Source organism: Vombatus ursinus, unplaced genomic scaffold (genome assembly GCF_900497805.2).
Source record: "Vombatus ursinus unplaced genomic scaffold, bare-nosed wombat genome assembly UNPS02014175.1, whole genome shotgun sequence".
Lineage (NCBI taxonomy): Eukaryota > Metazoa > Chordata > Mammalia > Diprotodontia > Vombatidae > Vombatus > Vombatus ursinus.
The window spans coordinates 1,149,100-1,162,351 of record NW_020953953.1 but is presented as its reverse complement, the minus strand read 5'-3'; the positions used below and the strand labels follow the sequence as shown (position 1 = coordinate 1,162,351).

The window sequence follows — 13,252 nt, the reverse complement described above, 5'->3', positions numbered from 1 at the left end:
TAAGGTTTCTCACCAGTGTGAATTCTCTGGTGTTGAGTAAGCTGTGTATTCTGACAGAAAGCCTTCCCACATTCATCACATTCGTAAGGTTTCTCACCAGTGTGAATTCCCTGGTGTTGAGTAAGTTGTGTGTTCCAGCTGAAAGCCTTCCCACATTTATCACATGCATAAGGCTTCTCTCCAGTATGAATTCTCTGATGTTCGGTAAGGTGTGTGCTCTGGCGGAAGGCCTTTCCACATTCATTGCATTCATATGGTTTCTCTCCAGTATGAAGTCGTTGATGTTGGCTAAGTTGTGTGCTCCAACGAAAAGTTTTCCCACAGTCACTGCATTCGTAAGGTTTCTCTCCAGTGTGGATTCTCTGATGATCAGCAAGATGTGTGTTCTTTCGGAAAGCTTTGCCACATTCATTACATTCATAAGGTTTCTCTCCTGTATGAATTCGTTGATGTTGAATAAGCTGGGCATTCTTTCGGAAGGCTTTCCCACATTCATTACAAGGATAAGGTTTCTCTCCAGTACGAATTCTCCAGTGTTCATTAAGCTGTGTCTTCCAATGGAAGGCCTTCCCACATTCATTACAAGGATAAGGTTTCTCTCCAGTACGAATTCTCATTAAGCTCATTAAGCTGTGTCTTCCAACGGAAGGCCTTCCCACATTCATTACATTCATAAGGTTTCTCTCCAGTATGAATTTGCTTATGCCGAGTAAGTTGCGTTTTCTGGCGGAAGGCCTTTTCACATTCATTACATTTATAAAGCTTCTCTCCAGTATGCACCCGTTGATGTTGAACAAGATGTATGTTCCAACGAAAACTTTTCCCACATTGATTACATCCATGAGGTTTCTCCCCTTTGTTCTGCTGACTCTCTAACCTCGTTCTGTATTTCCAGTCTCCTTCCAACTCAGAGCCCCAAGGACCATCCATTGTGAGTCTCTCCTGGGATGACTCTTCCACATGTAAGCCCAGCTTAGGAAATAATCGCTTGGTTTCTGCCTTACTCTCCTGACCTGAAAAAAATAAAAAATGTAAATATTTCCATTTTCCTCTGTATTATACTTAGTCCTGCAGTGTCTCCTGTATGCTCTACCAAGAAAAATGACTGTCAAACATTAAAATATAGAACAAATAATACCAGTCATGTCCACGTGGTCATTTATAGTTTATTAAAACCTTTCTCTTTGAACTTATTATTGAAAAGATGATTAGTGAACATATAGAAAGACAAGTAATGATTCCCTGACTTCTTCAAGAACAAGATAGGCTGAACAAACCTCAGTTCCTTGTGGGTGGGATTACGAAATGGATAGATCAAGGGGAGACAGTAGATTAAGTTTAACTAGATGTTGATGGATTTTCTCACATCAAGCATAGAGAACAGACAATACTACCCAAATTACTTTATCAGTTTTACAGAAACAATGAAAATACCAACAGCTTCTTTGTAGCAATCAAGTACCCAAAATTGGCACGGAAGGACAAAATGGCATTAATATCATAGGGCCTCAGTGGAGAAAAAAGGGAGCGGGGGCGTTGCCCAGGACACACCAAAGTGGGATTTACAAAGAAAAAACCCAAAAGAACCAACCTCAGGTTAGACTTGTTTTTGGTTCGGACCAGTGATTTCGTGAGTAGAAGGTGTTTCCCGAGGAGTAAACGCCCCCTATCAATCTGATCAGCCCTTGTGGGCCTCTTCCGGTCCTAGGGAGATGCCTGCAGAGCCGGCTTGCCCAGGGTCACATAACTGGTGTGTGTCCAAGGGCCGGCTATCACGTGTCAGAGGCAGGACAGGAAGGAAAGTCTTCCTGACCAGGAGGCCAGCTCTTTATCCACAACCCTCCCCTGGAAATTAATGAGAAGAATACTTTGTGCATGCGTGCTTGCGAGGAAACCTAAGTAATCATCCAGAGCAAAGACAAAGGGCAGACCACTAAGCTGTGTTTGACCACAAAACACCGGGGACAAGAGAATCGTTTGGTGAAAAGTGTTGGGGAAATGGCCTTGCTTCCTCTGCCTCGGCGCCATTCGCCTTCGTCCTCTGCTCCTAATCCCATAGAACTGAACGGAGCCGCAGGAAGCCGAGGTCAGCCTGCCGATCCACAAGCATTTATCCGGCACTTACCATGGGCCTGGCACTGGTCCCTGCGTTCAGGAGCCCACTGAGACCATGGGCGAGACCATGAGCATCAGACTATTTTCATACAAGTTATAAGCAGGGTAGATGGAAAGAGATCTCAGAGCGGGGCTGGAAAGGGTGAGACTTGGGCCGGGTCTTGAAGTGGCCGAGGTGAGCAGCAAGAGCGCTTCCGACTCGGAGGGAAGCCCAGGAGAAGGTAAGGAGTGTGGAGTGCCTGGAGGGTGGAGCAGAAGACGGCTGCAGAGAGCATTTTGTATCTGTCCTTGGAGGTAACAGGGAGCCATTGGAGATTACTGAGTAGGGGGTGACGTGCCCAAACCTGTGCTTGGTAGCTGAATGGAGGATGGGCTGAGGCAGGTGGACCTCCCCATGCCGGCAGCTACTGCCATAGTCCGGGTCCCGAGCGATGGGGCTGGCACCGGGGTGAGGGCATGTTGGAGAGATGCCGTGATGGGATAAATGACAGGCCCCGGCCACAGCAAGGCTGCAGATGACACTGAGGTTCTGAGCCTGGGTGACCGACAGGACGGTGGAAACACAGCAGCAGGGACAAGGGGAAGAAGATGTGTTCAGTTTGAGGTGTCTATGTACCAGTATTTCTTAGAAGGAAGAAACTAATTTTCAATAACCACTTGAAAAAGTATTCAAACTTTCTAGCAATCGGAGAAATTCAAATGCAAACAGTGGACCCCTGGCCATACTCCTGCTAAATCAGAAAAGACAGCTAAAAAGGACAAAAGGAAGGAGGCATCGTCACGCTGCAGACAGAAAACTACACAGAGAAGTGACAATTCTGCACAGCACTTGGTCCGAGTAACCAAGCCCTACCAGGCCTGTGTCTCAACGATGTTCTTCTAAAGAGCAAAGACCTTTCTCCAGAGAAGTATTCTAAAGAGCTTTCTTTCTAACAACTCACGGCTCCAATGACGGAATTGAGGAGCCAGTGTGGTCTGGAACCAAGGAGAGGGGTTTGAATCCAGCCCTCGATGCTGCGGACGAGTCTTTTTGGTTCCGTGGGCCCGTTTCCTCACTGTTACACCAGGGGGCCGGTCCTGACCTTGACCCCTGACGGTCTGGCACAGCCAGCAGCACGGGGCTGCTCATCCCCGAACTTGCTTGACCATGGCTCCAGCTCCCCGGCCATCCCCGGCTGCCTCTGTGCTCCCCCAGCGTCAGCCCCCTTCCTCCTTACAGCCAGGCTGCGAGGACGCTGCTGGCATCAAAACAATACAGCGCACATCTACGTCTAAGAGGCAGCCTCAGTAACAGAACCGTAGAACATACAAAAGAGAGCGAATCTGACGGGTCAGCTGGGCTATGGCCTGGCCCCAGTTCCTGGGCGTGCTTCCCAGCGGCTGGGGCGGGGGTGGGGGCTACTCCTGTGAGGTCGTTGGTGCAGGAGTGCCAGGAGAGGAAATGCCCTCCACCAGTGCAGAACCACCCAGCCTGGATGTAGGAGACAGGCGTCTTCTCCACGCCTCAGCTGGCCCTGTGCCCACCAAGCCCCGTGCCTCTAAGGAAGTGAAATTAAACACAAACTTGATGCAAAACAAGAAGAAAGACACAACACCAGACGGTGGGAGGTGCTGCCTGCAAACAGGAAGGATAGCATTTGAGGCGCGAGGCTTCACGGCTGCATCGGGACCCCTTATTTCCTGCAACATCTGCCTTACCGAGAAGGCGCTTCCTTGGAGAGCAGCTGGGGCTCAGATACGCCAAACGGCGACTCACCGTGCCTCCGCCGGAGGATACAGGCCACAGACAAGACGCGAAAACAGCAAGAGAGACGATGGCCACGATAGAAACGGCCAATTTTCCAAAGAGAAGCCAAACGTCGTGGTCAGCCTCTGTGTGGACTCGCTCCCATGAGCACTCATGCTGGGTCAGTCGCCACTGGGTGCCCCTGGGTCACCAAAATGATTCTCCCAAAGCGCACGTCCGACCGTGTCCCTCTTGCTCAGTGACCTGCTGTGGCCCTCTATCTCCTCCAGGCCCCCCAGTCCTCTAAGACCCCCCTTCCCCTGCCTGCCTGCCGTCCCGCTGCAGTCCTCCTCCCCAACCCCAGGCCTCCTGCCCGGGCCTGCCTCACAGACCGCCTCTTTAGATCCCCTTTTATTAAAAAGATTTGTTCTGTAAAACCTGGATTCGGTCAAAAGGCTGCACTTAAGGATTTAGAAGGCCACAGGTTCCCCACTCCTGGCTTAGCACAATGCCCGGCATAGAGAAAGCACTTAAGAAAGGGTTGTTGGCTTGATCTGGCCTTGTTTTTAATCAGAAAGATGCACCCAGGGGTTCCCAAAGGGTGATATAGCCCCCTGGGGGGCGCTGGAATGATCCAGGGGGGAGGTAGTAGCCTCGGGTGCAACTGGAGGGTTATTGAATAAAAATAAGGGGGTGGTGGAAGCAGAAGGAAAGAAGAGAAGAGAATTTTGAAAAACCGTTTGTACATGTCTGTTGTATAACAGAGTTAAAGTCAAAGTGATTACATTAGTTTCCAAATAAACACACAAAATATAAGTTATAACCGATCACTGGTCAAGTCCATTGACAGGTCTTAACTAGCAAGTGCTGGCAGGCCACCATAGTGCACATGGTTGGGAAGTCCAGCGTGCATCGGCAGGAATATTTGTGTGCCATGACTTGTTTACAATACGACACTATATGGTGATGTGACACAATATTGCGTCATCAATATTTCAATGCAGGAAAAACCCCACAAGTTTACAATAAATTATTAAATTTAAGATGTCTTTTAAAAAATTATATTTTTTTGAAATGACGTAAATTTCAAAACAAAAAACAAAAAAAACCTGTTACAGGGTATTTCCAAGAGTGTGCTGAGTAACTTTTTTTTAAAAAGGGGGCAGTAGGCCAAATAAGTTTGGGAACCTCTGGATGCACCTTTAAACATCTCTGAGGTGCTAGCTCAACCCCCAAAGATGGGAAAAAATCATTAAAAGCCAAAGAATTCTATGCCATCCAGCATTCCTTGCTGCACCCCTGGCAAACTCATAGCAGTGACTTTTTTGGAAGTGACCTAGCAGTCCATAGTGAGAGTCACCCAAAGGACCGTGCCCTTTGTCCCAAGATCAGGGCAGCGAACAGAGCGTTGACCAATGTTTAAGAAAAGCTGGCTCTACAAAGATTTTCAAAGCAACATCCTTGGTGACAGCCCCAAACCCCAAACTTGAAGCACCCCCAGGAGGACAATAAGGGAATGATCAAAGGGTGGTACATTTGTACAATGAGGTCCTATCCCTAGATTAAAAAGAACAAGGATGAGGCATCCAGGAAAGCTGATAAGAGTCTATGCAATAATGCAGAGAAGAGGCAGTGACCTCATGACCAGAAAACAGAGGTCTGGGAAGAGCGGCTTGTAAAGAAGGTAGGCACGCCTAAGGCTGAACAATGAAAGAATTCTTCCTACAAAGTTGGAAGCAAATTTCTGAAAAATGAGAGTGGAGAGATAGGGAGGGGTCTCAGGAGGTAACAAGCCAGCCTAGGAAGGGGGGTGGGAGCCCTGCCAGGCTGAGCCTGGAGGGTCTCGGGAGGTGGCCAGTGGGTGCTGAGAAGTCCTCCCCCAGGCCAGCTGCCCAGCACTCCATGGGTGGCGCACTCCATGGGTGGCGCACCCCGATCTGCTCACCTGCATTGTTGATTCTAGGGGCATCACCCTCTGGCCCCCAGGGCGTGTCTCCCTGCTCCAGCTGGCAGATTACCCAGGGCTTGGAGAACACGAGGCCTGTTCAATGGAAATGCAAAAGTACTTCCTTCAGCATTCCGTCCTCAGTCCTCATGGCAGGATTCCCTAGGAAGGCCCAGACAGTGACACAGGGGAGCCCGAAGGACGTGTGGGAAAGATGGGGCACGTCTGAGCTCAGGAGGAAGCGGCAGGTCCTGGGACCAGAGCCTGCTGAAGGTGGAGACATCGGGAGAGAACCTGACCACAGTGAACAAACTCGGAGACCACACCTCGATGTGGCCACCAAAGGTGTTCCCTGGGACAGCCTTCTGCACAGACCAGGACGCCTCTGCCCTCCAGGCAGCCCCCATTCCCGTTCTGAGGCCCTGGGGCAGCCGCCCTTACCCAGGCACACCAGGTTCCTGTAGTTCTCCAGCATCACGTCCCGGTACAGGGCTTTCTGGGTGGGCTGCAGGCACCCCCATTCCCTCTGGGTGAAGTCCACGGCCACGTCCTGGAAAGTCACAGGCTCCTGAAACACCCAAGACACGTCTGTGGGGGAGGGGAGCTCCCAGGGCCCCAGCCCAGGAGAAAAGCTACAGTTCTCCTCTTGGGGCCCCCATCACCGTCCCTGGGTCCTCTGATGGCCACCCAGCCACTCTGCACTCCGTCCTTCCTTCTCTTCCGCCTCCATGAGGCCTTGAGGGAGCACCACAGTGCCCAGAAAGAGGGCAGTTTAAATCCAGCCCAAGACACTTAATTAGATGTGGGACCTCATGGGACAGGTCACTGTCTGCCTCAGTTTCCTCAATCGTAAAATGAGGGTAAAAACAGCACTACCTCCGAAGGTTGTGACGATCAAATGGGGTACTTAAAAAGTGCTTATCGCAGTGCCTGGCATAACACAGGGACTTAATAAATGCTTGTGCCCTCCCCCCTCCTTTGCCTTTTCCAGTCATTCTGGTCGCAGCTGATCCATCCTCCCATCTTTCTCATTCTCTGCTGCATAGTTAGCATTGCCTGAGTGGTTCTCTGACCCGTCCACTTACTCTGGGTATTATATTAAACCCCATTTAGATCTGTATCTTTTGCCTGTTTTCTGTATCAATTTTTTTTTTTAGCATGATGGTCTGCAGAGCATTTGCTTAGTGTTCCTGGTTTTTTACATTTGTTTTTGTTCTCTAGCACAAGGCTCTTGTGGTCGAGTGCCACATGGTGCTAAGCAGTATGCACATTCTTTAAGAACCATTCAAAGTACACCCTATCAGTCCAACAGGTCCTCCTTTGGTTATCTTCCTGCTCGAGGGCGGAACAGAACAGCCTCACTGAAGCCTGTGTCTACCTTAGAGGGGAGGAGCTCTTCCCTTCGCATTCCCATTGCCTACACTACATCAGTGGCGGAATGGACTTAGCAATCCTGTTCCCTTGCCCTTTCTGAATGCCTAAGTTCACTGGCCACGTTCCTCTTCTGGCTCCTTTCCTGGTTTACCTTGGTCTCCCTCAGGCTGCGGTTCTGACGTGCCCTTCCCCAAGAGATTGGAGGCCACATCTTCATTGTAATCCTTGATTGTCAGCTATTTCCTGGGTTGGCTTTTGGCTTAATGTCCTGCCACTATCGTTCCCCTGGATTATTTAACTTATTCCCACTTAAAATTAGGGTTGGTAGGTTTTTGTTTTCCACCATTTATCTGTTACATAATGACTATCTCCTTGCCTTATTAAGTCAGGGCCAATTTATGCACCTAGGTGGCAGAGGATACAGTGCTGGGCCTGAAGTCAGGAAGACCTGAGTTCAGCCTCAGATACTTCAAGCTGTGTGACCCTGGGTAAGTCACTTAATCCTCTTTGCCTCTGTTTCCTCATCTGTAAAATGATCTGGAGAAGGAAATGGCAAACCAGTATCTTTGCCAAGAAAAGCCCAAATGAGGTCTCAGAGAATTGGACGTGATAAGATTACTTAACGACAACTCATTTTATGCTGGTCTAGTCTCCCTGGCTCTAGCCTAGTTTCCATTTACCCAGCCTATCCCAAGTTCTTGCAATTTGCTTTAAGTGCTCAATTCTCTTAATTAATTCTAATTGATCTATTTTGATAGCTATGCTCTTTATTAAACTGTGAGCGATTCCGACCCTTCTCTTTTCCCCCCCACTGAATCGTGGGGCTTGCACTCTCCACCCCCATTCCCTCTTCTCCAAGAATTGTTCCTTTGTCCCCCCCCCCACCTGATAGTCTGGTCTGCATTTTCTTCTGCAGTCCATAGCATCCCCACTTTCTGTAGTGACCGGCGCATCCACCCCTGGCAGGGGGGACATTTTTTGAGGCTGTCATTCCTTTGTCCCATTTCTAGGTCAAAGATTTGAGAGCTCTCCCCATCTCCGTGCCCTCATTGGCTGCCCCACTCTGAGAACTGTCCATCTGGAAAGACAAGTGTTTGTTGAAGGTGAGCAGGGTCTCAGGAAGCAGTCGTCCTGTGGTTCTTCCCCCGCCATGGTGGCTTACGGCTTCTCTTACCGCTCTGGAGGACTCCCCTGGCTGGGGACACCGTCCTGGGAGGCGCCACGCTGTCTTTGGAGAGTGTTGTCCTAATGTGCAGCCTGGGGAATACGGGTCTGTTTCTTAGGATAGCAAGAGTAAAGCCTACCTCACGCCTGCTAGACTTAACACTGAAGGTGACTGTCTTCATTGGTCAGGAGGTCACTGAAGCGAGGGTGACCAGCATGGCCCACCTGAGTCAACGTCTGAGGATCCTTGAGAAACGTTCCTTCCCTGCCATGCTTAAGTAGACTTAGCTTGTATAGGCTGGGAGAGAGGGAGGGCCTCCTTTCACGGCAGTCTGCCATGTGAGTTCCCAGACCAGCCTGGGTCAGGCTCGGCCTCCGGGCAGGGCCCCACAGAGGAAGTGGAAGGTGGGGGCAATGTTTCTGGTGCTCGGCGTGGCCTGGCAGTGTGCTGAATTGGCACAGATCTTGTACTCAGGGCCCACCAGCTGCCCCGGCGTTCATCCCTCCCCCTGTCATTTTGGGACCGTCTAAAAACTGCCAAAGGGACGAAGGGCCTGCTTGGAATGTTCTGGCGGGCACTTGGGGGCCCCTGGGATGGTGCCCAACCGGGCTGGGCTCCTGATTGCGAAGCCCTGGGGGAGACCCTTAAAAAGGACAACGCTGGATCCCAGGGCTCTCAATGGAATTAGGAATGTGGGCAAACGTGCCAAACGCACCCCGGGGGCCGGCCAGAGGCTCCTTGTGCCTCGGAAGACGGGACATCGGGGGCTGCTGGGCCCCAGGCAGGGGGAGGAGCCCAAGGCCCAGGCCTCTGATGCCGAGGGCGTGCGCAGAATGCCCGGCGGCACAGGGGCACAGGAGCACGCGGAGAGGCATCCGCGTCTGCTTTCCAAAGGGCTAAGCGCCCCCTGCTCACCTGCAGAGGCCCGTCCGTGAGAAGCGCTAGGGCCATGGCCGCTTCGCCCGCTCTCCGAAGACAGAGCTGGGGAAGAAGAGGGAACCGTGAGGCCGATGGCACCCGCGCCCAGCTGCCCTCAAGGGGCTTCTAGTCTGCCGCAGACGTAACCACAAGGCAGTCTGGGGAGGGGAGGGATCTGCAAAGGCCACACCCGAGACCAGCTGGAAGGAAGAGAAAGATTCCAAGCAGACCCGAGTTCAGATCCTTCCCATGAGCCGAGGTCAGCCGCCCAACCTCCCTCAGCCTCAGTTTATTCATCTGTAAAATTATCAAAAGCCCTGCCCCCGGCTGGTTGTGAAGATTAGAGAGTCAATAATGGGAAAGCACCGCGGAAATGGCCACCGTCCTCCTCGCAGCCGCTGGGCTGGGGCGAGGGCAAGAGGGGGGGCGGCAGCCTGGAGCGAGAAGGGGTGGCTGGACGCGAGCCAGAGGTGCCCACGGCTGCCGGGACGGACGAGAGACGGAGACAGAGGGAGAGACGGGGAGAGACGGGGAGAGAGAGACATGGGAGGGAGAGAGAGACAGAGACACAGGGAGAGATGGGGGAGAGAGACACGGGAGACGGAGAGACACAGGGAGAGATATGGGAGAGAAAGACAAGAGGAGTTTCTCTGGGTAAAGGTTACAGGTCTGGTGCTAGAGGCCGGCATGCACCAGCGACCCTCTGGACCTCCTCCTCCTGCTGTCTCGGGGGTGGGGGAGGGGGCTAACCCCTGGGGAGGCTTCTCAGGGTGCCTGGACCCCTGCCGGCCACACGATGGCTGCTGAGACCCCTCCTCTCGGGGACAAGCACGACGTCACTGAGATGGCTTTGATTTTTCAGTAAGCCGTGAGGCAGGGTCCGGGCTGGGAGGGCGCAAGAAGGGGCTGCAGCTGAACACCAGGGCAGAGACCATTTGCAGCAGCTGCAGGAGAGAGCCAGACAGACTGGTTTCGGGAGACAAAGGCCCGGCTCCCCGCTGTGAGACTCGACCACAGAGGGGCTGGGGGTCTGCCAGGCTCCAGGCCATCCTCCATTCAGCCACCAAAGGTCTGACCCTGACGAGCTCCAGGGAGGTCAGTCCGGACAAGACTGACCCGGGCTTCCTGGCTGTCCTGTCATCCTCTCTGGCCATCCCCTGCCTAAAACGCTCTCCCTCCTCCACTCTGACCGATGACCTCTCCGGCTTCCTTCAAGTCCCAGCTGAAATCCCACCTCCTACAGGAAGCCTTCCTTCTGCCATCGCCCTGTACACTGCTTGTGTGTAGTGGCTGTGGGCTCGCCCGCTCCTCCTGGAACGGGAGCTCCTTGAGGGGCAGGGACTGACTTTTTGCTGCGGTTCACTCCTTTCAGCTGTGTCCAACTCCCCGTGACCCCACGTGGGGTTTTCTTGGGAGAGACACTGAGTGTTTGCCATTTCCTTCTCCAGCTCATTTTACAGATGAGGAAACTGAGGCAAACCAGGGCCACACACCTGGTAAGTGTCTGAGGCTGGATTTGAACTCAGGAAGATGAATCTCGCTGACTTCAGGCCGGACAGTCTATCCATTGCATCCCCAACCTCCGACTTTGGCCTCTCTTTGCATCTCCAGCCCTTAGCACGTGACTGACACACAGAAAGCGCTCAATAAAGGCTTATTAGCTGACTGACTAACCCAAGCAGTTCTGCTGTAGGACTTTCTCCATCAACGTCCAGCCAAATGGAGAAGGAACACACAGGATTACCGGCCGTGGACCTGGAGCTGGGAGGGTCCTGGGGGCCACCTGGTTTATTTGGCACACTTCATTTTACAGAGCAGGAAACTGAGGACTAAGGAGAGAAAATGACTTACCCACAATCACATGGGGCACGTGGAAAATGGAATTAGGTCACAGGTACTCTGACTTCAGAGATGATTAGGAGGAGGGGGGAGGGGGAGGATTAAGCGAGGCCCCACCACGTGCACGCTGCCTGGCCAGGCCTCAACTCCCGCCTCTGATACGGATGGAGCGACCTAATGATTGGATGATAGCTCAGCCCCGCCCCCAGAAGCAGGCCAATGAGTGCGTTGGTTGGGGAGGGGCATGGCGAGAAGCCAGCGCCTCACCTTCCAAACGTGGCGTCTGAAGCCCCGCCCTCTTCCCCCCCTCCCCCTCGACCTCACCTCCCTTCCTAGAGGACCCACCTTGGCCTCCTCCCTCAGGATCAGAGCTAGGCTGGGCCTCTGTAGCTGGAGGGCGGGCAAGGTTCAGAAACTGCGACTTCCGGTGTTGATTTCCACACTTCCGACCCTCCCTATCCCGACCCTGGCCTGTCACATGTCCTGGGTTGGCCAGGATGACTGAGGAACGTCGTGGGGACCAGTAGGGAGGCTTGTGCGCATGCTCCGAGAGAGCCCCGCCGAGCCTGACAGACTCCATATACCATCCATCCCCTCCCGAGCGAGGGGCCCTGCAGGAGATGAGGGGGCAGTCCGCCCCACCCCACATCTTGGCCTCACAAGCCTGCCAGCACGCCTGGAGCAGCCTTCAAGGCCCTGCTCAAGTTTCAAGGCCTCCTCTGGCACTAGCTGTCTTGGTCACCTAATTCGGTGTTTGATGGCGAAGATGGGGTCCCAAGGAAGCCCCTCGGTGTCCTGTCGCAGCCAAGACTCTTCACTCTCCCTAGTGGACGTGCGCGAAAGTGCCTGCTGGGCCATTGGCCCTGTTTCTGGTGGCTATCCACCCCCCAACTCCTGCCCCGTCCTAGTGTTAAGATGAATTTGGACTTTAGAGATGAGGTGTGAGTATATGTGTGGGGGTAGTGTTAGAACAAGTGAGGCAAGAAACACGCATTAAGCACCTACTGTGTGCCAAGCACTTTCAAACAAATACCATCTCATTTGATCCTCACAACTCCGGGATTATTATCCCCATTTTATAGTTGGGGAAGTGACAGAGATTAAGTGACTTTTCCAGGGTCACACTGATAGTCTGGAGCAGAATTTGAACTTGGGTCTTCCTGACTCCAGGTTCTCTATGTCACCAAGGACAGTTGGCTTAACCTGAGCCTCATCTGTCACATGGGAATTATCACAGTACCAACTGTATGTCAAAGCACTTTTTTTGGGGGGGGAAGGGCATTTGGGGTTGAGTTGCCCAGAGTTACACAGCTAGTGTTATGTGTCTGAGGCCATATTTGATCTCAGGTCCTCCTGACTCCAGAGCTGTTGCTGTATCCACTGCGCCACCTAGCTGCCCCTAAAGCACTTTTCAGCCTTGAAAGCTGATGTCTCATTTTTGCACTTCATTTTTTGGCAGGACTGCTACGTTTAAAGTTGAGGAAACATCATAGAATTTGCCTGCAATTTTAAAAAGTTTTGTGAAAAGTAGTTCATTCTGTTCTTGTGGAATACATAGGGATGGGCAAGCTAGACAATGACGCAGTGAAGATTTAAACTGGTTGGATGGAGGGACCCAAAAAGAGGTTGTTAATGGTTCAATATTAATATGTCAGGAAGTCTGTGGTGGAGGGCCCCAGGGATCTGTCCTTGGCTGTGTGCTGTTGGTTTTTTGTTTTTTAATCAATGATTTGGAACTCTTCAATCAGAGACTGGATGACCATTTGCCAGATAAAATTATCACTGGGATTCCTGAGTATGTCTTAGGCTAGCTGTCTGATGACAGCCCCCTTCCAACTATTAAATTCTGTAATTAATATTAGAGGACATTATATTTGGTCCTGAAAGAAAGCCACTGGAGTTTATTGAGTAGGGGGTGGGGTGACATACTCAGACCTGAGCTTGAGGAAAGTCCACTTGGTGGATGAATGGAGGATGGAGCAGAGTGGGGTGAGACCTGAGGCAGGCACTCCCACCCCACCCCAGCAGCTATTGCCACAGTCCAGGCATGGGGTGATAAGGACCTATACCAGAGGGGTGGGGATATCAGAGGAGAGAAGGGGGTATTTTGGGCAGATGCTGCAGAGGTGAAATCCACAAGAGATGCTGTAAGATAGAGGTGAAATCCACA

The 13,252-nt window shown here is 52.0% G+C and overlaps 1 protein-coding gene across 1 annotated transcript; it reads right to left on the bottom strand.

Annotated features, from left to right (window-relative positions):
- Positions 1 to 2: 2 nt before the first annotated feature.
- Positions 3 to 8,506, bottom strand: LOC114041560 (zinc finger protein 383-like; the record flags this gene model as incomplete). Its single annotated transcript, XM_027860070.1, is given in 5 exon segments — positions 3 to 632; positions 634 to 1,013; positions 5,787 to 5,882; positions 6,228 to 6,431; positions 8,335 to 8,506. Coding segments are annotated over 5 exon segments (1,482 nt in total), but the record flags the coding sequence as incomplete, so codon positions are not given.
- Positions 8,507 to 13,252: the final 4,746 nt, after the last annotated feature.